The sequence below is a fragment of the Eretmochelys imbricata genome, chromosome 1 (genome assembly GCF_965152235.1).
Source record: "Eretmochelys imbricata isolate rEreImb1 chromosome 1, rEreImb1.hap1, whole genome shotgun sequence".
Lineage (NCBI taxonomy): Eukaryota > Metazoa > Chordata > Testudines > Cheloniidae > Eretmochelys > Eretmochelys imbricata.
Window position 1 is genome coordinate 255,517,836 of NC_135572.1, and position 26,703 is coordinate 255,544,538.

At 44.1% G+C, this 26,703-nt stretch overlaps 1 protein-coding gene and 1 long non-coding RNA gene across 2 annotated transcripts; one reads left to right on the forward strand and one right to left on the reverse strand.

Annotated features, from left to right (window-relative positions):
- Window positions 1–1,770: 1,770 nt before the first annotated feature.
- On the reverse strand, window positions 1,771–26,703 carry WEE2 (WEE2 oocyte meiosis inhibiting kinase). Its single transcript, XM_077807527.1, has 12 exons — window positions 26,688–26,703; window positions 21,931–22,313; window positions 17,162–17,361; window positions 16,184–16,235; window positions 12,689–12,861; window positions 9,682–9,803; window positions 8,281–8,427; window positions 5,847–5,951; window positions 5,400–5,485; window positions 4,196–4,366; window positions 3,948–4,090; window positions 1,771–1,930 (listed from the first exon to the last, which is right to left on the reverse strand). The coding sequence occupies exons 1-12, from the start codon at window positions 26,701–26,703 to the stop codon at window positions 1,771–1,773; spliced, it is 1,758 nt and encodes a 585-aa protein (XP_077663653.1).
- On the forward strand, window positions 1,830–8,767 carry LOC144259316 (uncharacterized). Its single transcript, XR_013344834.1, has 3 exons — window positions 1,830–2,045; window positions 4,188–4,287; window positions 8,168–8,767. It is a non-coding gene; the product is annotated as an uncharacterized LOC144259316 (long non-coding RNA).

Consider the following 26,703-nt stretch of genomic DNA (forward strand, 5'->3'; position numbering starts at 1 on the left):
TTCATTTACACAATACCATGTTGCTCCTCTTCCCTCCCCCCCCCCCCCCAAAAAGCAGAAACATGACAAGTTGTTCATTTAGAGGAATATTGTACTCAAGAATCTCCTGCCCATGAATGTATTTTGCTACAGGTTAAAAGGGGCAGCTTGCTTGGAAGCAGGAAGGAACTTAAGTTCAGTCTCCGTCCTGAATCTCTACACTCTTCCTCACCTGAGGAGATCTACATTTAACAGATAACAGGGCTGGAGCATTCAGAAAAAAGTTAGTGGGTGTTTAGCACCCACTGGCAACTAACTCCCCTCTTTCCCCCAGTCTGCCAGCTGCCCCACTGATCAACTCCTCCTGCTCCCTTCCAGTACCTCTTGCCCACAGCAATCAGAGGTTTGCAGCATGCAGGAGGTGCAGCGGGGGGGGGGATGCACATTTGGGCGTGGTAAGTACTTTGCACATGTCTAGTCTTTAAGACCCACTTTTGAACACCTTCCCCATCCTAAAAAGAGTCCCACACACTCTTGGATAAAAAGAATGGTAAAATCTTTATTTGCATGTTCCACTTTAAAAAAAATAAAGGGGAAGGACTCAACAGCTTAAAGTCTGATGCTGTCCAGCAGCTGGAAGTGAAATAAATTAAATAAAATACAAACAAAAGCCAAGTAATCAAAATAGTCTAGGTCTTTGAATCTTTTTCTAGAAATACTGCCCCAGGCATAGCTCTGGCTCCCAGGGATTTGGGCTAGAAGATAGTGAATAAGAAACAATGTCACAAAGTTAAATATGACAGGGGAATAAGATTTATTTTGAGTTTTAGTTTTAACACTTTATATATGTAATCCCCAAACTGAAGAATTCTAAAACTCACTTTTACCATCCCTCCACTTTGCTTAAAGACAAATCCTGCAGACAGGCAACTGTTCCATCTGTAACTCTGCAGAAGGGAAGGAGGATATACAGACCCACCCACCACCACATTAGAGAGGTTGTATCCTACGGGCCAGCTGTTCCACTGGGCAAAAAGCCCTCACAAATCCAAAGATCAGGCTTCAGGTGCTAGCCTGCAGAAGCCCAGCCAAATAATGGTTATGGATGTTTCTAAAAAGGAAAAAACGTTCCTTCAGATTCTGCAGGAAACTCATTAGAAAGTAAAGACATTGAGTTACCTTGTGGGAAGAAAGCACAATGCAATGCCACTTAGTTCATTTCACATTGATCCAAAGTATCTCAGGACTGCTGTCTTAACAAGCATGTCCCAGAGCTCAAATCCTAACTTGACTGGGTGATATCATGCATAACTCCCTTTGCTCCACCAGGAGCTAAGTGGTAGTGTCCTGACCTATGGATGGACTTATCTCCTCTTTGCACCTGCCAATGCCCCTTTTCACTGTACCTGCACAGCCAGAATGTTAAGGCCACACAAAGGTCTCAGGGAGTGGGGGGAGAGCCTCTAGTTTAGCTGCATGAGAGAAGTAGAAGGGAATCAAGCTATTCCTAGCTTAGAATACAACCAAAACTAACACAGGTCAGCCAGCCCATTGCATCAGAAGTAACTGGTTTAAGAGCTACAAAACTGAAGCATTGTAATTTATATTGCGTGGAGAAGGTCTCAGACATTTGTACACTAGTCACTTCCAGTCATGACAGCATGAAGCTGTATGAGTGATGGAGTAGGCAAGAACTACTCCAGGGAATTTTAGCATGGCACTTGAGTCTGTATGGGTCTTCTGCTTCCACAGGGACACTTGTCAGCCTGAACAGTTTGGGTGATGGGATTTTCAGTAACCCCCCCACGTAAAGCTGAATGAGCGAGAATTCTTCCCTCCTACCAGGCGCTTGTTGCAGTTCTGTTTGGAAGAGGTTTCAGACTCTGGTCTGGCACATCCCAAGGACTGGTCCTTCCTGAAGGTCTGAGCAAGACGGGCTGCTCTCAGTTCCCTGAGAGAAAGGGAAGGAAGAGAAGTCAGAACTTGCCATACTCAATCCTCACCAGCTGCAGAGACAAGTCAGTGCTTTTCCAAGCTAGACAAGCACCATCCTCCAGTTTACCCAGGTAAGTTAACAAACCTAGATGGTAACATCATTGCAGTACAGTTGCAGGATTGGGAGAATTCATAGTGCTCCCAGCAATACACTCAGTCCACTAGGACTCTCAATAGCTCCAGCTAAAGCTTCTGCTCCACAAAGGGTTAGGTTTTCTGGCAGTTGACCTGATGTCTTGGGTAACTTGTGACAAACTTCCTTCCCAGTCTGTCACTAATATCAAGTGTCCAATTTATTTTTTCCTTCAAAGATTAAAGGTGAGTGGATATTAGTAGATCACAAGCAGTCCTGTAACGCAAGTCTGTTTATTCCTCCCTGCTGCCCTGAATCCAGTCAGTCAGTCAAAAGCAATGCTAGTCTCCATTTGCTGTAATACTCTCATCTGTAGGGGATTCCCTTTTCTGATTCTGCCTTGCTTTTCCAGAGTCTGCATGCTCTCTTGCCCATGGGAGAAGAGTTTACCTCTTATCTTCCCCCTCCCTAGTGGTGGTGGGAGAGCCAACACATCTTACCTGATCCCATAACCTCAGCCACAGCCCCATCCCCTTAAGGCCACTAGCAGCAGGAGCTGGAGGGGGATAGGGAGAAGTCTGATCTGCATTGATTCAATATTGCCACTTCCTTCTGGGCAGGGCAGACAGTTCAGTATTTATTCCCCTACCCTACACACTGATTTGATGTTGTAGCTCAGTGTTTCTCAATGAGCTGTTAGCTGATCAACACCTGTCCCTGAGGCCTCCCTAACAGTTTAGGAAGGCAGCCTGCCGGTTCCTGGTATCAAAAAAGGTTGATAAACACCATCTGTAGTTGACCACCTTCTCCCCTAGTGACCAGGATTATAGGTCAGCCAAGTCATTGGTTAGTCAGATGATCTAGCCAGCATAGCACTTCACCTGGAGGTGAACTGCTGTTTTCCTAGAGCTACATATAGGTGAATTGTGGCAGAGCCCTAGAATCATAGTTGTAGTTTGACTGAGATATTGGGGGGGGTTGGGGGGTGGGGAGGAGGATGACAAAACTCATGCATGACACACATGTATGGTGAAGCCATGTACCTTGGCTCACTGGCTGTCTCCCCCTGCCTGGAGCAGTACTTGGACTGCTGGTGCTGGGATGGGGTTTGGGGAAGATGGTCTGGCTTAATGGGGAGCCCCAGCTGCTGCTGGCAGCCATTCCAGCACTGACTGCTGCTCTGGGCAGCCATGGGAATGCCACATGCTGGGCTCCTGCTTCCCCCCCCCCCCACACACACACATTCCTGCATCCCCTTCTCTTCTCCATCCCCTTCCTCTCCCCACTTCCCCCTTCCCCATCCCCTCCCCCGCCCTCCAAAAGGAGAGGGCACTCACTGTTGAGCAGTAAGAAGGTTGGCACTAGGACCCAGGAGGCAGCATCCAGCTGCTGAGGCAGCAATCCAGAGCCCTTACAACAGTTGCTCCCTGCCATCAGAAAGGTGCCAAGGAAGGGGATGCAACATGGGAAGGATGGACAGCCACCATCTCCTTCCCCCAGTAGGCTGAGCAGAGCAGGGCAGCTCTGTGCTTGCAGAAGTCTGGTGTGGGAAATGATGCATGACTGCCCCCTTCCAACACTTTGCCTCTGTTTGGGGGTAATGCCCCCACACTCTCCCCAAATTATACCCATGCCCTTTAGCTGCACACCTGGGAACCAAGTTCCCTAAAGACCCACTATTCCAATACTTCTACCACCAGAGCCCTGCACAGATACAAAAATTTGTTTCTGCATCTGAGCTGTGATCTGAAAAAGTGGTCTGCAGATGTGGATATATGCAGGGCTTTGCCAACCACTTCAAGCCAAAGACCGATGAGCAATTGCCATGCCATTAAAGCAATCCGCTCAATGCACCACTGTCTGGCAGGGCTCCTCCTCTTTATACACCAATAGACCCTACCTTTCCAGCATGGCGGTCTTAAATTTCTCCACATTTAGCTGCTTCTGGAGCTGTGCAGCTTTTCCAAGAGAGGGCCGAAGAATTGGGTGTTTAGTAAGAGCCGTGGCAGATGGTCTTGCAACTGGGTCAGGGTGAACCATGAGCTAGATGAGGAAGTGGGGAAGGAGTGGAGGTTTACAGTTTCTTATAATAAAATGCTAATCAGAGACATCCCTTCCCCCTCTGGATTGCACCCTGAAGAGCCTCACCTTAAGGAGTCCATGAAAGCCATGTGTGAGCTGCTGAGGGATTGGTGGAAGGTTTCCTCTGCGGATGTGGTGCCACATGGCATCATTACGAGGTAATGGTCCTGACCCTGCGGCTAGAGCCATTGTTAACGCAAGGGCAAAGATGTCCGCCTTTGGCAGATAGCAGTATTGCTGTGGAGAAGAGAACCAGTTACATGCAGTCACCCCAGTATTTGGGGTCGTAAGATGGTCCTTCATTAAGATAGAGTACAGGCCCAGGGAAGTACTTCTAGAAAGATTTGTCTGGCACTACTGCCACAATCCCACTCATTACTCTTTGCTGCTTTGACTCTGAAGAGAAAAATATGATCCACTTCCACAGTTCCAGAAATACTGTTTAGTTTTAACAGGTTGTACACAGCTGCGAGTATCCTCCAAATCCTGAGGAACTCCTATCCCACACCTGGGAAGGCAACAGCAAGATGGCAGGACTCCTCCTTAAACTAGCTAATCCATGCCTCTGACGTTTACAACATGGTAGCAAGTCGGGCTACTGCTAGATTACCTCACCTGTCCATCTGATGGAAGGGTGGAATGTGATGGATTGGATTTGGACACTGAATACATTTTACCACAAAAGAAGATTTCAATTTGGGAAGTCTCTGGGCCACATCCTCTAGTCTGTGGCCACTAACGTTTTGCCTTTGTGACAGGGTGACGGCCTTTATTTTGATTTATGCCAGAGTGGCAAACCTAAGGCTAGTCTAATACAGAGGATTTAGGTAGGAGACCCCCATGTAGGGAAGGAAGGGAAATCATACCTATTGGACAAATATTTGTCCAAGTGTTAATGACTTTAGCATATAAAGGTGCTTTAGATGTAATTATAGCTCCAATTCAGTAGTCAGGTTTCTACCCACCAGAACCATCTGCATTTGAGATGATCTTTTCCTTCCCATCCCATAAACTGAGAGGTAGGGTGGTTACAGAGACGGCCAGAGACCCAATTGGGGAGTATATTTAAATATTATATATCACCATACAATTGTGTTTTACAGAAAAAAATAGGGGTTCCTCCCTCAGAGTTCAACCAAGTTGAGCTCAGGACAGGAGAGGACCAGGAAGGAAATGTATAAGCCAGGGTAAAGAAAATCTAATATTCCACTGCCAACTCTCAAGTTTCACATATGCCCCATCCTCCCCCAAATGAAAGGGGCAACTGTACCTCTTGCAGAATCTCATTGGCCAGAAAACGACTGTCTCCCTCCTCCACTTGGGGATTAGTTATCGATGTCACATGGCCCAGGTCACCTAACAGGAAAATAAACCAACTAGAAATCCAACAGACAGCCCACAGTTCTGCTTTTCTGGGGGAAGTCATGCTACGTGTGCATCTTAAAGGAGCTCTGAGAGGCCAAAAGAACAGGTTGGGATCAGAGAGCTAGTGAGCCAACTCCTCCCTCAATCCCAAATCCACAGGAAAATAGGGCTGTGGTGAATCCAGCCAAGTTAAGATCTATGAAGACTGACATTTCTCTCTGCTCTATGCCTCCAGGACTGAGTTTTGCAGGTCATGACTGAGGGACATTCCTATAGCCATAGGGATACTGTGTATTTAAGAGCAGCTTTAGAAATAAGTCACTAAACAGTCCATGAGTCAGATTAAACCCACCAATTTTATATGCCACGTTAGAAGAGAACCCATCATCTTCACTGTCGCTCTCTTCCTGAGCAGTGGAGCCATCAGTCACCAGCTTGTGACAGATGAAGATGTTACCTATAAGACAGAGGCTTGTGTAGTAAAACACTTTACTATGAAATATCCCAATATAATAAATTTATCTGGATCTTCAAGGTAGACAAAGGAAATGGACATTTTTTTCCACAACCTCACTGCCACCACCATGGTGCAGGACACTTGAGCTGGAGTATTATATTGCGCAACAAGGGAATAGCCCGCTAAAGAACAAGGAAGTTCCCACGCACACACATACTTAGAGCTGACCTGCTTGGTCACCAATCTGAAACCGAACACTTCTATGTGGGCCAGGGTTATAAAGAGGGAAGGAGAATGAAAGAAAAACCCTGGATCATGATTTCCAACTGTAAAGGAGAAGGTTTCACAACAACATTTTTCAGTACAATAGCAAAATTTGAGACAGACATGAGATTTGCTTAACTAGAGATTTGCTTCTTCTAGTTAAGGTACTGAACGTTACTGCAGTGAGGAGTATCAAGGGCCTGAACTTAGGATTTCTGATTGCCTGCAATTCCTAGTAGTCAATGGAAGCTGTAGGGGCTCAGCAAGAGACAAGCCCAAAGAAGTAAAATTAGTAGCGTGGGAGTTTAAAAGTTCTCATTTGATCTTGATTTTCCCTCCCTCTATCCAGTTGTGGGTTTGTTTTAATCTGGAAAAAACAGTCAATTTGTGTTGCGTATGGCAAGACAGTTTTCCCCAGTGATAATCACTAGGCTTGTTGGATTAGGGAGGATAACCCCACACCCCCGATTTATGAGACTTTGTATAGATCTCCTGTTTGGAGACTAAATCCCTGGCCAACAATCCAACCCTATAATCCTTAGGAAAGGAAATTCTGACAGTCTAAACTCCTGTTAGAATTTTTGCCCAAGTAAAAACTGCAAGATCATGTCAACCCACAATTTTTCCAGCCCTCTTGGAAGCAAGTTACAAATGCTCAAAGTCTGCATGTAGGACACAGGCCCGTAGACCGTTGCCATCTCAGAGTTTACACTGTTCACACACATTTCGGAAACAAATCAGTGTGTGCAAACAGCACCAGTCAACTTTTGCTAGCTGAATTAAATTAGCTCTCACTCTGAGTAGCATGTTTTCCCCTGTTACCTCCCTGCCCATTTAGGAATAGGATGTTAAAATCATCATCATCAATCATCATCATTTCTTTGACAGCCAACTGTACAACTTTAAATACAGAGTTGTGAAACTCTGCTTCTGTACCATTTTAATATTGGTTCAGTTTTGAGTAGTATACACTAGATTAGAACATGAGAGTTAGTCAGTCCATTAAATTTAAAGGAGTACTTGTGGCACCTTAGAGACTAACCAATTTATTTGAGCATGAGCTTTCGTGAGCTACAGCTCACTTCATCAGATATCTTGTATCTGATGAAGTGAGCTGTAGCTCACGAAAGCTCATGCTCAAATAAATTGGTTAGTCTCTAAGGTGCCACAAGTACTCCTTTTCTTTTTGCGAATACAGACTAACACGGCTGTTACTCTGAAACCTGCCATTAAATTTAGAGATTTGCATTGATAGCACATGGAGGAGCCCTGGAGCACATCTCTAAAGTGTCCCTTCCATGCTTATTTGAGTTTCCACTAATATCAAACTGTGCTCAGGAGTTCCTCCTCTGAGAGGTTTCAGAGTAGCAGCTGTGTTAGTCTGTATCTGCAAAAAGAAAAAAGGAGGACTTGTGGCACCTTAGAGACTAACAAATTTGAGCACAAGCTTTCGTGAGCTATAGCTCACTTCATTGGATGCGCTGTAGCTCACAAAAGCTTATGCTCAAATAAATTTGTTAGTCTAAAGTGCCACAAGTCCTCCTTTCTTCTAAGAGTTACTGTAAGTATGTGGCTCTACAGTTTGCAAAGAAAAGTATAAACAACATTCTTTTACTTTACTATAGGCATACATATGTTGCTTGAAAAAGCAGGGTGTTTGCATGGAATCCAGTCATCTTACAGTACATTTTGAATATTGCCACTAAAAAGGCTCTTCCCATAGTGGAGCTCTTTAGAGCAACTGCTGTACTATAGGATTTCTTGTTTCCATACCACCCACAAGAAACAGGAAGAGGGTGTGTTATAACTGTACCTGAATGCTCTTTTAACAGTTACATGGAGAATAGCAGTGTTCCATGTCCAGATCCAGAATGATCAGTAGAAATTTGGTGGGGGGGGGGTGGAAAACAAAACAAAAACTAAACAACAACAACTTTTCCTTTCGACTGCAGATCTAGACTCCAGGAGGAGTAGGAAGAAAGATCTTCCAACCTTCCACCACACAGATTACCGACACCAGCAGCATGAGGGGAGAGGGACCAGCCAAGGAAAGAGCTGTACTTACTCGGTTTGATGTCCATGTGTGCCAGGCCAGAGCTGTGTATGTACTTTAGCCCCATGGAGACTTGCAACAGGATCTCCTTTAACTCAGCTTCTTGGAAATAGTGCCCAGTCTTAGCATTTTCCAACAGCGCATCCTGAAGGCTCCCACCTAAGCAAAACATTCAAATTTTGATGCAGGTATTTTTCCCAGTGAAATGAGATGCTTGAAGTCATTTTCAGCTGGATTCTGGATACCCATTAATGCTAAGTACCAAAGAACTACACAAAGGGGTGGCAAACTTTGGTCAGAATAGCCATACAAAAAGTTTAGGAAAGAGACTTACACACTGTACCACCCATCTGGCATTACACTTGCCATTGCCTAGGATGGTGTTTCTGCAGCTCTTTAGACCTACTTTCTATTTGCCAGGAAGGGACCTAAGGCTATTAAGAGTGGCAGATCAGGGAGCAAGGAAGTCTAAGATACCTATGTTTCTTTAAATCACTGATTTCTGTGGCAAGACTCTCATAAAAGTGTTGTTGTATTGCTCTTCATTTAGATACACTCAATGAATCAGGTATTGCACAAAAAAGCTATCTTCTGCCTCTTCTTTAACTCTATGCTGCTGCACCCGCACGACTCTAGTCACGGGTGTCTTTGTAAATGGTGAAAGTTGTGCCGAGTTACAGTGATGACTATCAAGAGTCATTTGTTACTGCAACCTAATTTTAAACTCGTGACTCCAAAGCAAAAACCAAAATCACTGCACCACTGAAATCCCAGCCCTCACGAGCTATTCAGTTCAACCAGACGTTTGCAATAATGCTTGAAGGTGTCCAGATATGGACTTGCTGATCACCCACTAACTTCTGCCAACTGGAATGGGGTCAGGAGCAGGCAGTTCAGGAGTTCTTCCCCTTGCTGTGGTTCTGCCTCTGCAGCACTGCACTATTCACACAGTGCAATCAGAGGAAAAGAATTTGCTTTCTAGGTATGTTCCACTCATGTGCCAGACTGGCTCTTTTTAAAAGAGCCGTTACTCCGGTACTTGAGGCTTGATGGTGTACAGCTCTGTGGTGGACTCCCAAACAGCAATGGCATCAGCTGTACCAAGGCAATGAGGGGAAACCTTAAAAATACCTAACAATGAGCGCATACACGAGTGAGCTATGGGTCTCCCACCCTGCATTGAAAGTTCATTTAAAATGGCCCCTGTACCCATTGTCATTGCAGACTTCCCCATCACACGGGCTAGCTGTGACCTTCCTGGCTCAAGGCAAAGCATTAATGCTCTAGTTTAGAAACGGACCTTAAACCCAACTAAAGTTGATCTCCTTTGTAAGATGGAGCTCCATAGGTTTAAGCACCACAGGGAACCAGATGTCACCCTGACATTTATGCTCTTAAGGCTGAGGTTCTTACCGTTGCAGTGTTCATTTTGAATGATCATGTGATCATCCTCTGCCCAAGCAGAATAGTAGCGCACAACATGGGGATGGTGTCCAAGCACTGCGTGGGCATAGACTTCCCGCAAGGCCATTTGCCTAGAGATGGAAACAGAACAGACCATGGTGATCCTCTAGAAATGGGGCTTCAGCGCCTTGCAAGAAACCCTAGTTCAGAACTGGAACTCACCTCCCCAGTCAGGCCAGGATTGAGAGCTATGAGCACCTAAGAGGGAGGAAGGGAAAGATGTGCATTTATGCTGAACAGCAATTTTTAGCAGATTGAAGGGCATTACTTGGCTCTGAAGCCAGTCCCGTCCTGTCCTTAGGAAGGGGCATTTTCAGAAGCTTATGGAGAGGAGCATCCTGAGACTAATATAAGCAGCAGTCAAGATCAGATGGAAGTAATCCGTCCTGACACAAAGCCACAGCCGCCACTAATGGAATAGTGGCTGGGCATGTCAGAGCTAAAGCAAGGTTGGCAGTTAGCAAGAAAACCGAAAAGCGAGCAGTAACTTCAGAGTTCTACTTGTGGCACCTCAGCACAGCAGGGCAATGGCCAATGGATGAAGCATCTGATATTTATGACCTTCGTTGTCTAGTCTACCATGGAGTGATAGAAGGGCACTCCTCCACCTGGCTGCACCCAAAGCTGTAAGAACAGGTGCTTTCTTGTGAAATTACTCCCTCTTATGCCAGGAGTGAAGACATGGACTTTGGTGCAACAACCCCCCAATAACTGAGGAGGAGTGGCATTGCCAGAACTATACAGGGAAGCTCCTTTTAGCCAAGGAAGTATAACATGAGCAAAGAGACCCAAATCTTCTCCGAGTATCCATTTCGCATGCCCTCTAGGGTTCACAAAGCAGTATTAGTAACAGATAGATCTGGCAAACCCCAGTGTATGGGATTGGAGATTATCCACCAGTCAGCAAAGTGGTAGACAGCTACTGTAATGCCAATTTTTGTAAAAAAACAGATTCCAGAGGCAATCCAGGCAATTACAGGCCAGTGAGCCTGACTTCAGTACCAGGCAAATTGATTTAAACTATAGTGAAGAACAGAATCAGACACCGAGATGAACATAAGATGTTGGGGGAAGAGTCAACATGGTTTTTGTTAACGGAAATCATGCCTCAATTTATTAGATTGGGGGCGGGCGGGTCAAACACGGGGACAATGGTGATCAAGTTGCTATAGCGTACTTGAACTTTCAGAAACCCTTTGACAAGGTCCCTCACCAAAGGCTTTTAAGCACAGCAGGCAGTCACGGGATAAGAGGGAAGATCCTCTCAATCAGTAACTGGCTAAAAGATAGGAACGAATGGTCAGTTTTCACAGTGGATTGAGGTAAATAGTGAGGTCCCCCAAGGATCTGTATTGGATTAGTGCTGGTCAACATTCATAAATATTCTGGAAAATGGGATGAACAGTGAGGGGCAAAGATTGCCTACAATATCAAGCTACTCAAGATAGTGAAGTCCAAAGCTAATTGTGAAAAGTTAAAGGGATCTCACAAAACTGGGTGATTGGGCAACAAAGTGGCAAATAGAACAGGAGTACTTGTGGCACCTTAGAGACTAACAAATTTATTTGAGCATAAGCTTTTGTGGGCTACAGCCCACTTCATCAGATGCATAGAATGGAACATATAGTAAGAAGATATGTATACATACATATACACACACACCCCCCCCACATAAAAAGGTGGAGTAAGAGGCTAATTAAGATGAGCTATTATCAGCAGGAGAAAAAAAAACTTTTGTAGCGATAATCAAGATGGCCTGGGGCAAATGAAATTCAGTCTTGATAAATGTGAAGTAATGTACTTGGGATTGTCTTCCTAGGTACACATACAAAATGGGATCTAAATTTGCTGTTACCACTAAAAAAAAAAATATTTGAGTGATTGTGGATAGTTCTCTGAAAACATCTGTTCAATGTGTGGCAGCTGTCAAAAAAGCTAACAGAATATTAGGAACCACTAGGAAAGTGATAGATAAAACAGAAAATATCATAATGCCACCATATAAATCCAAGGTATGCCCACACCTTGAATACTGTAAGCAGTTCTGGTTGCCCTCATCTCACAGAAGTAAATTAGAATTGGAAAAATTACAGAGAAGGGCAACAAAAAATTAGGGGTATGGAACAGTTTCCATATGGAGAGATTAATAAGACTGGAACTGTTCATTTTAGAAAAGACATGACTGAGGGGGAATATGGTGGAGGTATATAAAAATCATGACTAGTGCAGATGTGTGAAGGGGTAAACAACACTTCCTTATTCACTAACAAGAACCAGGATCACCCAATGAAATTAATAGGTTTCAGGTTTAAAACTAACATGAGGAATTACTTCATACATTACACAATCAACCTGTGAAACTCATTGCCAGCAGATACTGTGAAGGCCAAAAGTATAACTGGGTTCAAAAAGAATTAGGTAAGTTCATGGAGAATAAGTCATTCAATGGTTATTAGCCAAGATGGTCAGAGACACAACCCCATGTTCATGATGTCCCTAACTTCAGGCTGCCAGAAGCTGGGACTGGATGACAGGGGATGGATCACTTGATCAGTTCTGTTCATTCCCTCTTAAGCCTTTGGCACCATTGGAAGACAGGGTACAGGGCTGGATAGACTATTGGTCTGAACCAGTATTGCCATTATGTTCTCATTAAATCCAGGGTGGAAATTGAGGTGGCAAGTCAGTCCATATGGCCTCTTCTTACATTTCTATGAGCTATGAATATGAACACTCCACCGTTTTAGTCTACTCCTCCTATCAAGGTTTATCTTGGAGACTGATGTTAGTTACAAGTTTCCAAAGATATGCTTTTGAGATCCTTAGACATGTATTTCTACACTACTCCCTCCTCCTCCATCCCTCTCAAAGATATGCCTAGCAATCCATTAAAAAAATACCCCAAATGACACAGAGCAGCATTTTTACCACTATAGTTTCCAGATCATACACTCACTCATCTGAGGATCCTGCCAGAGGCCTCTTCGAGCGCTTGATAGCATACACACATCCATCTAGGCGTTTGATGCACTTGTAGACAGAGCCAAATTCCCCTACCCCAATTTTTTCTAGCTCCAGGAATTCCTTCTTGTAGCGGGAAACCATGTTGCTCTCTCTCAAGAGAAATCTCTAGGGGATTAGACAAAGCAAAGCAATAAGAGAAAGAAAAGTTAAGGACTCATGATGCACCAAGGGTAGTCCTCTAAGGTGGGCCCTATAAAACTAACATGTAGAGTCTCCATTCAGCTCCCTCTTCTTTTTTGTGTACTCTCAACCATTCAGACACAGAGCTCCTGCCTGCTTCTCTGTAATGGCCTCCTTCCATCACCTGTTTGAGGTTCCAGGGCCATGGATGACCTGATGTAGACCAAGCAGAAAGTAGCTAAGAATTCCCTCTCCCCATGACTCACTAGCACTGCAATTAGTTAATGCAGATCTGGAATTCTGGGGACGGTGTTCTAGCTAACTGTGCCTAAATGGTCCCATGGCACAGACCTCTAGGCTACTTCAGCTATGCACCTTTAGGCAGTTGTGACCTACAGCCAAGATAGCCATCCTGGATGGGGAGCAGCAGAAGAGGGTAATGTTATTAGACTCCAATCATTAACTATAACAGAGTCACATGGGAATCAGTTACAGATATTTGATTGGGTGGAAGGAGACCTGTACCACTGAACAGTTAGTTCTTCTCCTCCAGAGAAGGAATTTCCAGATGGAAGACCACTGGAGGGCCAGTCAGAACATATCAGTTATTGGGAGAAGGCAGGTTCAGAAGCATAGGGTTAGGTGGGCAGGGTCTACCAGTCTGCAGTGTTTTAAAAGTTTAGTCAGGAGCACCACATGTCCAGCTGTGGTTTAAGTAACAGAACTAATGCAGGTTTTGTATTTAGAGGACAGTTTGGTATCGTGGTTAGCATGCCCCCCAAGCTATGCACAAATTATTCCATCATGGTTGTTCTATATTTGCAAACAGTAAGTGCAATACTGCAGCAGTTCAGACTGTTCTATAAGCTTTCAATCTTCTTCAGAGTATTTGCTGAAGGTCTAGGACAACTGAGGCAGTCACAATGCTGCCTGTCCAAGTTTCCAGCTACTACACCTGCCCAGGCCATTCTTCACACAAATAAGAGCCCAGGAAAGCAGCTGGAAAATAGTCAACTTTTGTGTATCAGTGGCTACTAATAGAGGTACACGAGGAAGGGAGGAACCAGGAGTTATCTGCCACCATCACTAGAGGAATGTCCAAGGGAGAAGGGAAAGATACAATACAGCTGGACAGTATAGCCAAGGGAGCAGGGGACCAGAGAAGATGGGATATGAAATGAAGAGCAAGAGTAGTCCATGAATTTTTTTCTCCCCCCAAAATAAGACTCACATTGCATATTTTCTTTCCACATATGCAATGTCTGTAGTTACCTCAGATGTTTGTGATCATCAGTGGAAGAGGTGCTGCACAGGACAGTTAAGATGCAGCCCCCACATACTATTAAGCATAAAAAGCAGTACAGGTACCCAACTCATTGCAAATTTTTCAAGAGTGTCTGCAAAGACTTTTTTTTTAAAGTAGTGTTGAAGATACACCAATCTAGGCACCAAGCTAACATGCTCACACTTAACAGTAGGCTCTTTACATGGAGTTTTACTCACCCTAGACACGTAGTTTTGTCTGATTGGTGTCAAACAAAATCTATTGCTAAGTGGTAAGTTAATCAGAGGCTTCCTTTTAACAAGCATGGTAGCTCATAGTAATCCTTGATATCTCCACTGTTTGCCATAGTCATACATGTTATATTGCTGTATTTGTTCTGCTTTGCAAGAGAAATTCCAAGACCCAAGTCAACGTTAAGCTGCATCACTGGCCTTCACAGGCAGGGAGCACCACCTCTCCATTCCTTAGCACAACCCAAGCAATGCTAGACTGCTTTCACTATGAATACACTTGTAGCTGCATTGATTCACTTAAATGACCGTGGAGTAGGGAGAGACTCCAAGGTAAAGGAATTGAGATTTTTACTACATTTGAATGGGGATACTGAGTTTTTCCTTTAATGATTCTGGCTTTGTTTGCTTTTTAAAGCAGCTCAATTGTTTGGGTAGCTGTCATAGGGAAAAACTAAAGTCTATTGTAATAATAAAAGCAAAAATATTGAGTAAATCCAAGACTAATTCAGATGAAGTGATGAGCTTTTGTTTATAAGGATTAGACCCTAAATTAACAGATTCTCAGCTGATGGAAACCAGTTCAGCTCCAGTGAAGTCAGAGGCACTCAGCCAGTGTAGTTTGGCATCTGATGTGATCCTCTATGGCTAGGTCTTCACTACAGACTTCTGCCAGCACAGCCATGCCAGAGGGGCCACTCTGACCAACATCACTGTGCTAGCAGAAGACCCTAGCATGATGCACTTATACCAGTAAAATGCGTTTTTGCTCTGCTCGTGGGGAATGGTTTTACTATATGGTACAGAACATAGTTTCGCCATTATAACTCTAGGAGCTTTGCCAGTATTGTATGCTGGTTTCCTATACCAGTAAAGCACTTCTGGTGTAGGCACTGCCTCCATTTATACTGCATGGTAAATAAAATGGAAGCATTTAGCAGTGAGTAGGATCCTGACTCTTCTCAGCTCTGCCACAGACTCGCTGTGTACTTAGACACTCTGTAGCGCACCTTCCTGATTGATAATACAGTTAGGTCGTCTTCATTCTTGTGAAGAGACTTCAGGCTTAATTGTCAGTGAAGTGCTGTGAGCTGCCGATAATGTGCAATACAAGTACTATTCAAAACGTTTTGAGAGGAGTATCCCTTTCACTTTCCAGGACCAAGTACAAGATTCTCTTTCCTGCTGAAGGTGGTGACTGAGAATAAATCACCTAAGCAGCATTTAGGAATGTACTACCCTATTTCAAGTGTTTGTTATGTCAGCTGTTGCAACAGAACCACCAGAGCTGTTAACACCTTTCACTGTAAAGTTACAATAAATATTTTCTTAAGTCTACAGACTAATAATTTGGAAACTTGAGGTTACTAGTTTACTGAATAGGGGTAGCAAAAGGATTACTCTTTCCAGCCATGTTGAGATAGCAAGAACTTGTCCATATTTATAGTAGTCTTATTACTTTCCCCATGAACAAACATGAGTCCTGGCCATCACGTGATCGTTTCTAGAATGGCATGTTGGCCAGGACCAGTGAGAATTCTAGGACTAGTTGTAAGTTTCAGATCTGGCCAAATGTAAGTTTGTCAAATCAAGTAAATTACTTTCAGCCTAATGTCGTCGACTAATGTACCGTACCCTATTTGGTTCTTCCTGGATTCTCTGCTATTCAAACTTGGTTATATAATCTTTTCTCATAGCATTATTGAGTTACACAATAGCATACATTAGTACTAGTACAAATATAGTAAGGGGCAATTTTTTCTGTACTAGGCAACTATGCAGAGACACTCACCTTGGCTGGCAGCCCCTGTTCCACCTTGCCCCTGCTTAGAGTGGGATCTCCCCTAAAATGAGATTTAGCCACAAGTGAGCCTGGACACACACACTATCCTATTGCAGCAGTCACAAGACTTAGGTTTCACACGTTTACATTTTTAAAGAGCAGCTTCAAAACTACTCAAGTCTGGTAAAATATTTATAAGACACTTCCAGAGGATTGGTACACAGTGAGTTTCTTTGTATTAGGCCAGAGAAGGCTGAGGTCCTGAGCTGGGAAATTCCTGTTCCAGTTTAGAAAGGCTACACATTCCAACTTCCATACGGCATCCACACGAGCTAATTTGATAGTTTGCCACCATTGCACGCTAGGCAGCTCTAACAGAGGTGAAAGTTGCGGGAGCACTAGGGAAGAACAGCCACCAGGGGTTTTGCCACTATGTTTATAGAACACCCTGCTCAGAGCAGGTCTAAATGCAGACTGGAACCTTCGGAAGCGAGCAGAACCTAGCTATAATCAGGTTTCACGACGTACTATAGATTAGGCCACAACCTGATCTGAACCGGACCTTTTTGAAGGGGTCAAGGATGCGCAATGTTTTCTGAACATACACCAGCCTTCCTAGCACATATGGGGAGCTATGCTAGACCCACCCTTCAGGACTTGGGAGTGGGCCCCACCTTCCTCTTTCCCACCAGTCTGAATTCTGTTCTCATCTGTTGGTTATAGTACTAGACACAAATATTGTAAGCTCGGGCTATATTACATTCATAGTCCCGAAAAAAGGAAGCCAGGATAGTTCTTTATTCCACATTTCTGGTTTACGAACCCCACCTCCCCGTAGTGTTTGCTCTGCATGCCTGATTCCATTCCACTGAGTTTAGTTGTTTTGTTCTGGGAGAGCAAGGAGGAAGATGTACCAAATTCTTCCATTGTTGCTTAAGTTTCTTTTAAAAATCCACCCCCTTCCCTGTTTAGGAGCAGTACACTTACAGCTCTCCTCTGGCTTTCCTCTTGCCATTAGGAGGGAAGAGCATCTGTCGATAGGACTCTGGTGTAAATGGGTTAATGTTGACCAGCGAAGCCTGAGCAGAATCATCTGGATCAGCACCAGGAGTGAATCTCAAGTGCCGGGGACCTTTGGAGGGAAATTTTCCCATGGTCGAAGGAAAAGCAGTCTTTGTTAAGAGACTCTGGATTTAAAAATAAAAACAAAGTGAGTTACGAGTGTCCTCTAGTTACTGTTTTGACTGCAGCTGTGTTTTGTTCTGGGCAGACAGCAACAGTTTGCCAGTTTGTCTCCAGTGTCTGATCCACCAAAAGGTGGTTTTGTTGGCCACTAACTGCTATACCCCACTCTGAAGAGGCTTGGACTTTCTGCAGTTCTTCCCTACTTTCATGTGAGGGGACTGCAGAGCTATTTATGCAGCCGATTTGTCCAAGAAACCTGCTCCTCTTCCCCACTGCAGAAGTCATGGACACAGGATTGTCAATTTCATCAACCTGGAAGACCTGGTTCTATCAAGCCCCAGATAGAACGATCACAACTTGGTCAGGACAAGTTAGTCAGGAAGATCAGACTGACTAAAAAGGACATAGCTTTAAGTTGCCTTCTAGCATCTTTGCAAGAAGCAGTGCTCAGCGGAAAAGTTAGTTCAAACAGCTTTTCTATACTGCTATTAGAATTTATGATATTTTGACAGTAACTAGAATACAAAGCAATGGTGGTTGATTCCTCAGACATCCAGCTTGAATCAATGAGAACTGGGGAATTTCAAGTTTAAGGCCAGAAGTGACCATTAGATCATTTAATCGGAGTTCCTGTATAATCAGATTTTACAGTTACCCTCTATGAGCCCAATATGGTTTGGCTAACATGTCTCTTCCAGAAAGGCATCCCCACTCTTGATTTGATGGCATAGGGAGACTCCACCACTTATCAGTGAGGGTGTTCAACCACTGGGAAGAGTTTGTGCCTTATTTCTAATTTGAAAAGGTCAGATTTATGCAGGGGTGAAAGTAAGTTGCCTGATTTACCGGTACACTGGGGCCAGCTCTGGCCCCCGGAAGAGGCGGGGCTGAGGGGGTCAAAGTGCCCCCCCTTCTCCTCCCCCCACCCCACAGGGGTAGCAGCAGCAGCCCAGGGCTCCTGGGGCTATTTAAAGGGCCCGGGGCTCCCCAGCTTCTACTGCCCTGGTCCTTTAATTAGCTGCTGGAGCCCTGGGGAAGCCGTAGGGCTCGAGCGGCTATTTAAAGGACCGGGGCGGCAGAAGCAGCTGGAGCCCCGGCCCTTTGAATAGCTCCCGGAGACCCCTGCTACCCCAGGGCTCTGGGGGCTATTTAAAGGGCCTGCAGCTCCCCTGCTTCTACTGCCCCAGTCCTTTAAATAGCCCCCGGAGCAGCGGCAGCAGGGCTCCGGCGGCTATTTAAAGGGCCGGGGCGGTAGAAGCAGGGGAGCCCAGCAACTATTTAAAGGGCCTGGGGCTCCCCTGCTTCTACTGCCCCGGCCCTTTAAATAGCTGCCGGAGCCCCGCAGCTGCTACCCCAGGGCTCCAGCAGTGGGGGCTCTGGAGGCAATTTAAAGGGCCTGGGGCTCCAGCCATTGCTGGGAGCCCCAGGCCCTTTAAATTGCCCCCTGGGGAAGCCAGGCTGCCACAGTACGGTGCACTGGCTCTTACCGGTACGCTGTACTGGGGCGTACCGGCTTACTTTCACCTCTGGGTTTATGCCTCTCTTTTCTAAAAGAAAGGGCCCTTTAGTATCTGTATTTTCTCTCCATGAAGATTCATTCTTGTCAAGTCACTTTTCAATCTTCTCTTTGATAAACTAGACAGATTGAGATCTTTAAGTTTAGCCCATGAGATTTTACAAGACAAAATGCAATAAGACAATCACTCAAGACTGAGTCTTTGTAGCTTGATGCTCCTCTAGACAAGGGCCTGGTTACTAGAAGGTGACAGGGTTTATTTGTTTTTAGTTAAGGTTTTACTGACACAGTGCACTGAATCACCTGTTTGGTGACTCATTAATCGTCATTGTTATGGTGCTTTCCATACAGATGGAGACAAGTTTCTAGCCTCACACTGGAGAGTCATCCCTACCTTTTTTGGCCAGCTAAGGTGCATTTACACTGCTGCTGAGAGGTGTAGTTCCCAGCCTGGGTACACATACATGCACCAGCTCTGCTCAAGACAGCTTCTTGAAATGATAGCATGGCCTCTGTGGTACCAGCAGCAGCTCAGATACATGCCTAGGATCTCAGGTTGTACCCTGGCTACTAGCCTGAGCAGACACCTGTGCCTCCATGGCCAGGTGGCCACACTGCTATTTTTAGGCACTCTGCTGGAGCAAAGCTAGTACCGCTATGTCTACCTGGGCTGGGAATTATTATACCTCCCAGCAGCACTCCTAGTAGCATGCTGAGATGGCACAAGAGCAAACTATCCCAGTGCATAGGAAAGATAGGAAGTATGGATAAGAGAACATCCTGCCTTAATCAAGAGATCTTTAGTGACCTGAAATGCAAAAAAAAAAGGTCATACAAAAAAGCAGAAACTTGCTCACATTATGAAGGATAAATATAAAACCCAACAGCATCTAGGGACAAAATTAGAAAGGCCAATGCACAAAACACAGTTAAACTATCTAAGGACAAAGTGTAACAAGTAAATATTTTACAAATACATTTGAAGCAAGGAGGAAGACCAACAACAGAGCAAGCCCATTGCTCAAAGAGGAGAGGAAGTCAACAAGAAAACACAGTGATAGCCCAGTGTTAAACGTCCTTTTTGTTTCAGTTTTCACCAAAAAGGCTAGCTGTGATCAGACGACTAACGTAGTGAACATCAGTGTAAATGGAGGAAGATTTGAAGCTAAAATAGGAAAAGAGCAAGGTAAGAATTACTTAGACAAATTAGATGTCTTCAAGTCAGCAGGGCCTGACAAAATGTATCCTAGAATACTAAGGAACTGGCTTTTACTTATTTATGATATGTAGAGAAAGGAAAGTCAACATTTCAGTATTTATTACATTAAAATCAGGTCTTGATTCCCCTATTTTAAGCTAAAAGACTTCTTGGAGAACTAGCAGGATGTCATCAAAAGACAAGAAAATAAACTTGTGCAATTGAGGAAAGATTTCAGTCAGACTGCTTAAGATTCTGTGGTTTGCTAACATCTAACACTTGAGAGAAAGATTCATTATGCCAAGCTCTCAAGTTAAGCCTAAGGAAGCTCCTACTCCAGTTCTCTAATGCTCCAAGGAGTAGAGTATCCCCGAATTGGGGTAAGGGAATGTTGCAAGTCAGAAGTGGAACACCAGAACATTATCCTAGATAGCAGTTTCGTTTGCCCATCCACTATCTGCACTATTAGTCGTACGATATCTGTTCCTCACCAGACAGCCATAATCCATGAGAGATACAAGGAGATCCAAAAACAAAAGCAAAAGCCCTTTGATGTCCATTAGTCCCTGGATCTACTGGCCAGGAAGAAATCCAAATCCTATTCCAAAAACAAAACACCAAAAAAACCCCCAAAAACCTGCATCAAGAAGCACTAAAGGAATTCCATCTGCTGTGCTCCGTTCAACCAAAGGGGCAACCTAGTTGCCAGTCAACTGAGAAAGAAATACTGGATATGATGGTGTGTGACCCTAGCTGGCCTTTGTGAGTCATAGCATGCAAAGGGACATCTGTGCAGTTACAACAATGCAGAGAAGTCCTCTGAGGACACAGTGAGTTCCAGGTCTACCACCAGTACAGGAGGGAAGCTCTGTCTGTTTTATTGATACATCACCCTATAGGGGAACTCATTCAGGAACTTCTGTGGGAACGGAACCAAAATCAATGACCTTCTCCAAGAAACGTACTTGCGTGCAATAGATACAAAGTTATCTTTCATCAGAAAGCCAGAGGAAGGTGATTAGTGCTTCCACCACATTCCTCTCCTAACTCCACCCCCTAAGGGCTCATACAAAGCTAGTTTGCCATAAGAATGATTCCTACCCAACGCCAGCTTTGATGAACAGTTCAGTTTTGTGCACAGAAGTAAGTATCAGTGTAGCTGGACAGCAGAAACTGGTTAGAGGTGTTTCAGATTTGACAATGAATGGAAAATAGTTTCCCTTTTTCTAGCCAGCTCTTGCTAACAGCAAGTTCCATTTAACGACCCAAAGAATGATCTGGGAACTAGGAATAAGTAATCAACTGCAGCATCTTGCTTCCAAGTACTATGTATGTCCAAATAATTTGGAGTTTCCTCCTTGAATCCTATTAAGGACAATTCATCTACCTCAGTGGTAGAGCGTTCTAAATACTGACCACTATGAAGAGCATTTCTTTGTATTGAGCTTAAGCTTTGTTTTAAGTGGGTGCTGCCTGGACACCAAGAATGCCTAAGGGGCGCTCAACACTAAGGATACATCTAAGGGTAAGGGATTGCCAGTTAACTCAAGGTAACTAAGCATGTTTGTTAATGCTGCACTAGACACTCCCCAAATGTTTGTTCCAGGGAAGAGACATTTGTGACTCACAAAACAGAACTAGCCCCTGCCTTCCAGCGCTCGTAGTCTAAGTTTATGATGAGAAAGTGGGTAAAACATACAAACTGGGAGTGAGGAAGAAGGGAGAACCAATAAGGTGGCAGTCAAACAAGCCCGTTCCACACAGTGGGCAGTAGCCCCTGCTTATCACCTGTTTAATGTAATTCTTGCAATATATTTAAGACAACATTTTCAAATGGGCATAGAGACATTTCCTTGCCTTGGGAGTGTGCGGGGTGTCACACAGCTGCAGTTTTCTCCAGGTGACGTAATGCAGTGGAGTCCCAGGACATTCCCAGGCAGGACCAGTGTTCTTTCTCAAAGATGAAGCAGAGTCCACAGTGGGACTCACCCATGCTTTAGTCCGAGTCAGAGACATATCACCTACTTTTCTTTTGGGGGTTACTGCAAGAGGACTGTTAACTCTCCAACTCTGAAAATCCCAGCTCTTCTGGGGGCTTGAACTTTGGGGAGCCTCTTCCTGTATACTGCTGTCCTCTTCCTGTATACTGCTGTCCTCTTCCATCTCATTCTCTTCAGCGCAGCTGGAAAAATCCAGTTTCTGGATAAGTTCATCACTCTTGTCCCACTCATCCATTGTAGCTAGAAAGACACAGAACGAATACCAGCCTATTTGATCAGTAAGGGGGGATACTGAGTGTTATTTACAAGATTGATTGTAAGTAATCATACTATTTCCTCCACAGGAGATTCATTATTTCAGATTTGTAGCCTTAACCCCACATATACAGGAGTTTAGATTGATCATAACAGTCATTTGACTATACCAAATAAGGGAAAATATCTTAGAATTACCCCTCGTCCTAAAAGATCCATTCAGAGCTTAGTTCAACCTTTGTAAAATAAACCCTGGTCCTACTCTCACTAGTAGGAATCAGGAATAGTTAAAATGAAGTGTTGTTGGGATATTAAGCCTATGTAAATAAGATCAGGATGAGACAGAGAGAGTATCCCCCTCCACCAAAAACAGTTACTAAGTATTCCATCCACTTCCCACAACAGATACACAAATCACATTATACTACTTGATAAACTAGATATAGTGACTCCCACTAGCTCCTTTACACTACATCTCTAAGGAGAAAGTACTATGTTACATACAGCTGTAAAAGCAGAAGGCCCTCAGACAGTTACCAAATATTTTCTAGCAAAGCCCATCCTTAGTGAGAAACTACCAACTACTGCTGCTCCCACAGCATTTATAACCACCAGCCTGCAGCTGTATCATTGTTAACAGGTGACAATTAGAACTCAGCATCACCTGTTTACAATTGCTGGGGCCCATCCTGCTCCAATTGAACTCAAAGGCAATTCCATTTTGTCATAGACTTAGCTGGTAGTGTGGCAGAGCTAACTGTTTGCAAACAGCCCAGTGGGACAGCTACACTTTCCTACACACCGTCTCCTTACTTCCTAATTCTTGTCCCTCCCTCAGTTTCCCAGAGCCTAACAAAGAGGCTGCACTTCCTGAAAGCTTGTCTATTTTATTTTGCATTAGTCTGACAAGATAGGTAGCCCTTATCTTTGTCAATTATTAGTCCTTTGGCTACAGGACTAATATCTGAGTCCCACGTCTAAGGTCTCCATTTAGATCCGACTGGGTAGTACATTGTTTTGGACAAGTGCTATAACCCATGTGGAGAGATTCAATAACCTTATTTAGAACGTGTTAGACCTCAAAGGGGAGCAGGAGGGGAGGGAGAACAAGACTGTATACAGGCCTCTACAAGGTCAAGGAAAAGATTCACAACTCCAGCTTCCTAGTGCTTGAGCAGCTAAAGATTAAAGAACCTTGCAAGCCTGTGAATGTATTTGTGAGATTGCCCACCAAGGGGAGGAGTCGTTCATCTCTCACCCACCCAGGAGTGGGACAATGGCCCTTCTCTTTGTGGCTGTCCTTAGAAACCAAGGATTTTGTGTGCCATTGTGAAGTGCATGTTTTTGAAGAGGAATATAGAATTTTAATGAACTGGGAACTAGACTACAGTGGCCTTTTTTACTTAGTGCCGGGGAAAGCTGCCAGAATGCAAACATGAAAAAGAGGAATCCTCTAGCCACAGAACAGGTACAGCTCTGGCATAAGCAGTGCATATGTTCCCTATCTCCCCTCTCTCCCCACACACATACACACCAAGGGGGCCTGGAGGGCCCACCTGTAGGAGTGAGCGGGGAGGTCATTTGAGGGCCATGGAGTCCTAGCAATGTGAGCTGACTACTAATAAAAGGGGTGGTAATTTAGGTTTTTGTACCAGTGATTAACTCATTTTTATGGGCTACTAAAGAGCTATCAGAGGATAACAGAGCAGTGACTGAGTCAGCTTTTTACCATCTGCAGCTGGCTAGAAGACTGTGAACTTTCCTCTTGGATGTGGACCTTGCCCAAGTTATCCACGCTTTTGTTATCCCAAGATTAGACTATTGCAATGAACTCTACATGGAGCTACTCCTTAAACCATTCAGAGACTGAGGCTGGTGTAGAACACAGGGGCTCATTTGCTGAATGAGGCATTTTGCTGGCAACACATGACAACAGTGCTCCAGGATGGGCACTGGCTGCCTATTGGTCTCTGGGGGGACTTTAAGGTGTTGGTTATGACCTATGAAGCCATAAATGGCCTGCGACTGGCTTACTTGAGGGATCACCTCTCTCCTAGGCCATACTATCACAACTGCAGTCAGCTGGGCTGCTGGAGCTGGACCCCCAGAGACCAGGCAGCTAGCAGGGTCTTCCTTGTAATAGCTCTCAAACCTATGTAGTCTGAAATAACCCAGATTCACTGACCTTCTAGGCACACTGTCAAAGACACCTGTTTGGGAAGGGTTTTGGAGAGGGCTGAGGGTGTGCTTCCCAACATGGTGAAAAGCTGGAATATAGGTATCTGGCTGGCTGAGTTCTTGTGAAATGACTATTTTAATGCTGTGTGGGAGGGAAGGTTTCAATGTGTTCTTAATGATGTGCTAGGGTGACTAGAATTTGGGTAGGAATCTTTTATTTTAAATCTAAGCGAATAAATAAATAATTTCCAGCCACTATTAACTAGCTTTGAACTAGTGACCTAGAGATGAAAAACCTCGTCCTGTTGGATCATATTAAAGAAGTTCTGTATTAAAATCACAAATGAGTTTGATTCCCCATAGTTTAAATTCCAGGGTATTACTAATTAAGAGGTCTCTTGATTTTTGGTACTGTTTCTCTCCCTCTATGTGTGAAACTTGCAAGCTGCTAATTGTGTTAGTACATTCTAAGACAGAGTCTGTTCTCAAAGCAATCCTTTGTAACAACAACTACTTACACAGAGAGAGAGTCAAAGCAATACTCTGTAACAACAGAAACAGCACCCAGAGACTCCCCGCCCTTTTGTTGTATTCATCTCGCTTTGTTAACAATTGTGATTAAAATAGAGATAGAGGATGTATGTGGATGGATGCTTGGTGTGGATAATAACTGAATGATCAGGGAGGTGCCAGCCTAAGAATCCAGTTTCCTTTGGCTGAAGAAGGCGTCAAGTGGAAATAATCAGAGGACATCCCCCCTCCCCCCCGGGAGGGCAGACTGGAATCCACCCAACAGCCTCAAGGATGGGAGAACCAAAGAACAAGATAACATCTAGCAGCGCGGAGCCGTCAGGAATGTGCTATCTGCTGATTGATTCAGCAACAGCATGATGAAGCAATCCCCATAGACTGGCATAGGAAGAAATTCCTATAAAAATGGACTCTAGAAAGTGAGAATTTTGGGGTCTGATTCTGCAAACCAACTTCCAGGAGCATCAGATGAGCATCTTACAAGGCCCTGCTCCCTCCTCATGTCCAGGCCACCTGGCCAGTGGCTTGGCATGAGCAACTCTAAGGCTGGTAACTATGATAACAACCTTGCAGAACCTGTGTGTGTGTGTATAAATGAATGTGTGAATAAATATGAACTTGAATGGAATGTTATAGCTATAACTAACTGCTTACTATGATTCTTTCTGTATTCACAATAAATGTGGCATTTTGCCTTTTCCCATTTAATAAGATCCTGCTGGTTTTTATTTTATTGGTATAACAATCCCCCAATTGTCAGTCCCCTGTCTCCCAAACCATCCCACCCTTATATCATAAAGGGCTTTACTGAAGAAAACCGGACATGTGACTGGAAAAAGGAGAAGGAGGGGGAGGCTTGTGACTACTTTTTGTTTCTTTTTACCATATAAAGGAGGCATAAAAGGATGTTCACCCTTGCTTGTTGTGGTATATTAGAAATAACAAGTCTTGACTTCCTGTGTTGCTAGACAACTCTTTGGAGGACTGTAGAACTGGTTAAGAGATTTATCAGCCCTCAGTTAGACGTACGGGGATATTTGAATCTGTTTCAAAAAACACTTTTTGCCCAATTGTTTTTCAATTATTTGAATTAAATATGTATTAACAGAAACAAATAGCACAGAAGGCAAATTCTCTCCTGGCATAATTCCCTTTGTTTCAATGAAGTTACTCAAGCAGAGAATTTGGCCTTGAGTTTTAAACTGTAAGTATGTCCAAAAATTGCTTCAGCTCTTAATGTACTCAGGTTTCTGTTTCCTAAGAAGTTATAATTGCTTTAGTCCTGGGAGGAATTTTTCCAACAAAAAACAACTCAATATTTGGTATTTCTAATATGAAAAATTAAATAATTGTTCAGACTTTTCCCTGGTCCTGCAAACACTTCAGCATGTGTTTAACTTTAAATATTTAAGTAGTCCTGTTGCAGTCAATGGGACTACGTGGAGCGTAAAGCTAAGTATGTGTGTAAATATATGCAGGACCGGCCTTTCTTTATGCCTCATTCAATAGCAAAACAGGCCACTTTTTTTCCCCTTTACAAGTCACCTTCCACAGAAAATGCCACAGGCTAAATACCACATGCTGCTGCTAAGTAAATCTGTGTACAGGTTTTGTGAAACAAACAGTGCACCTTCTCAATATTGAATCTACCTGATCTGAAGTTCAT

Coding starts and splice junctions, on each gene's coding strand:
- WEE2 (XM_077807527.1), bottom strand. Junction 4,367..5,399: donor CCAATGAGATTCTGCAAGAG/GTACAGTTGCCC, acceptor TCTTCTCCACAG/CAATACTGCTATCTGCCAAA. Junction 4,091..4,195: donor GCTTTCATGGACTCCTTAAG/GTGAGGCTCTTC, acceptor TTCCTCATCTAG/CTCATGGTTCACCCTGACCC.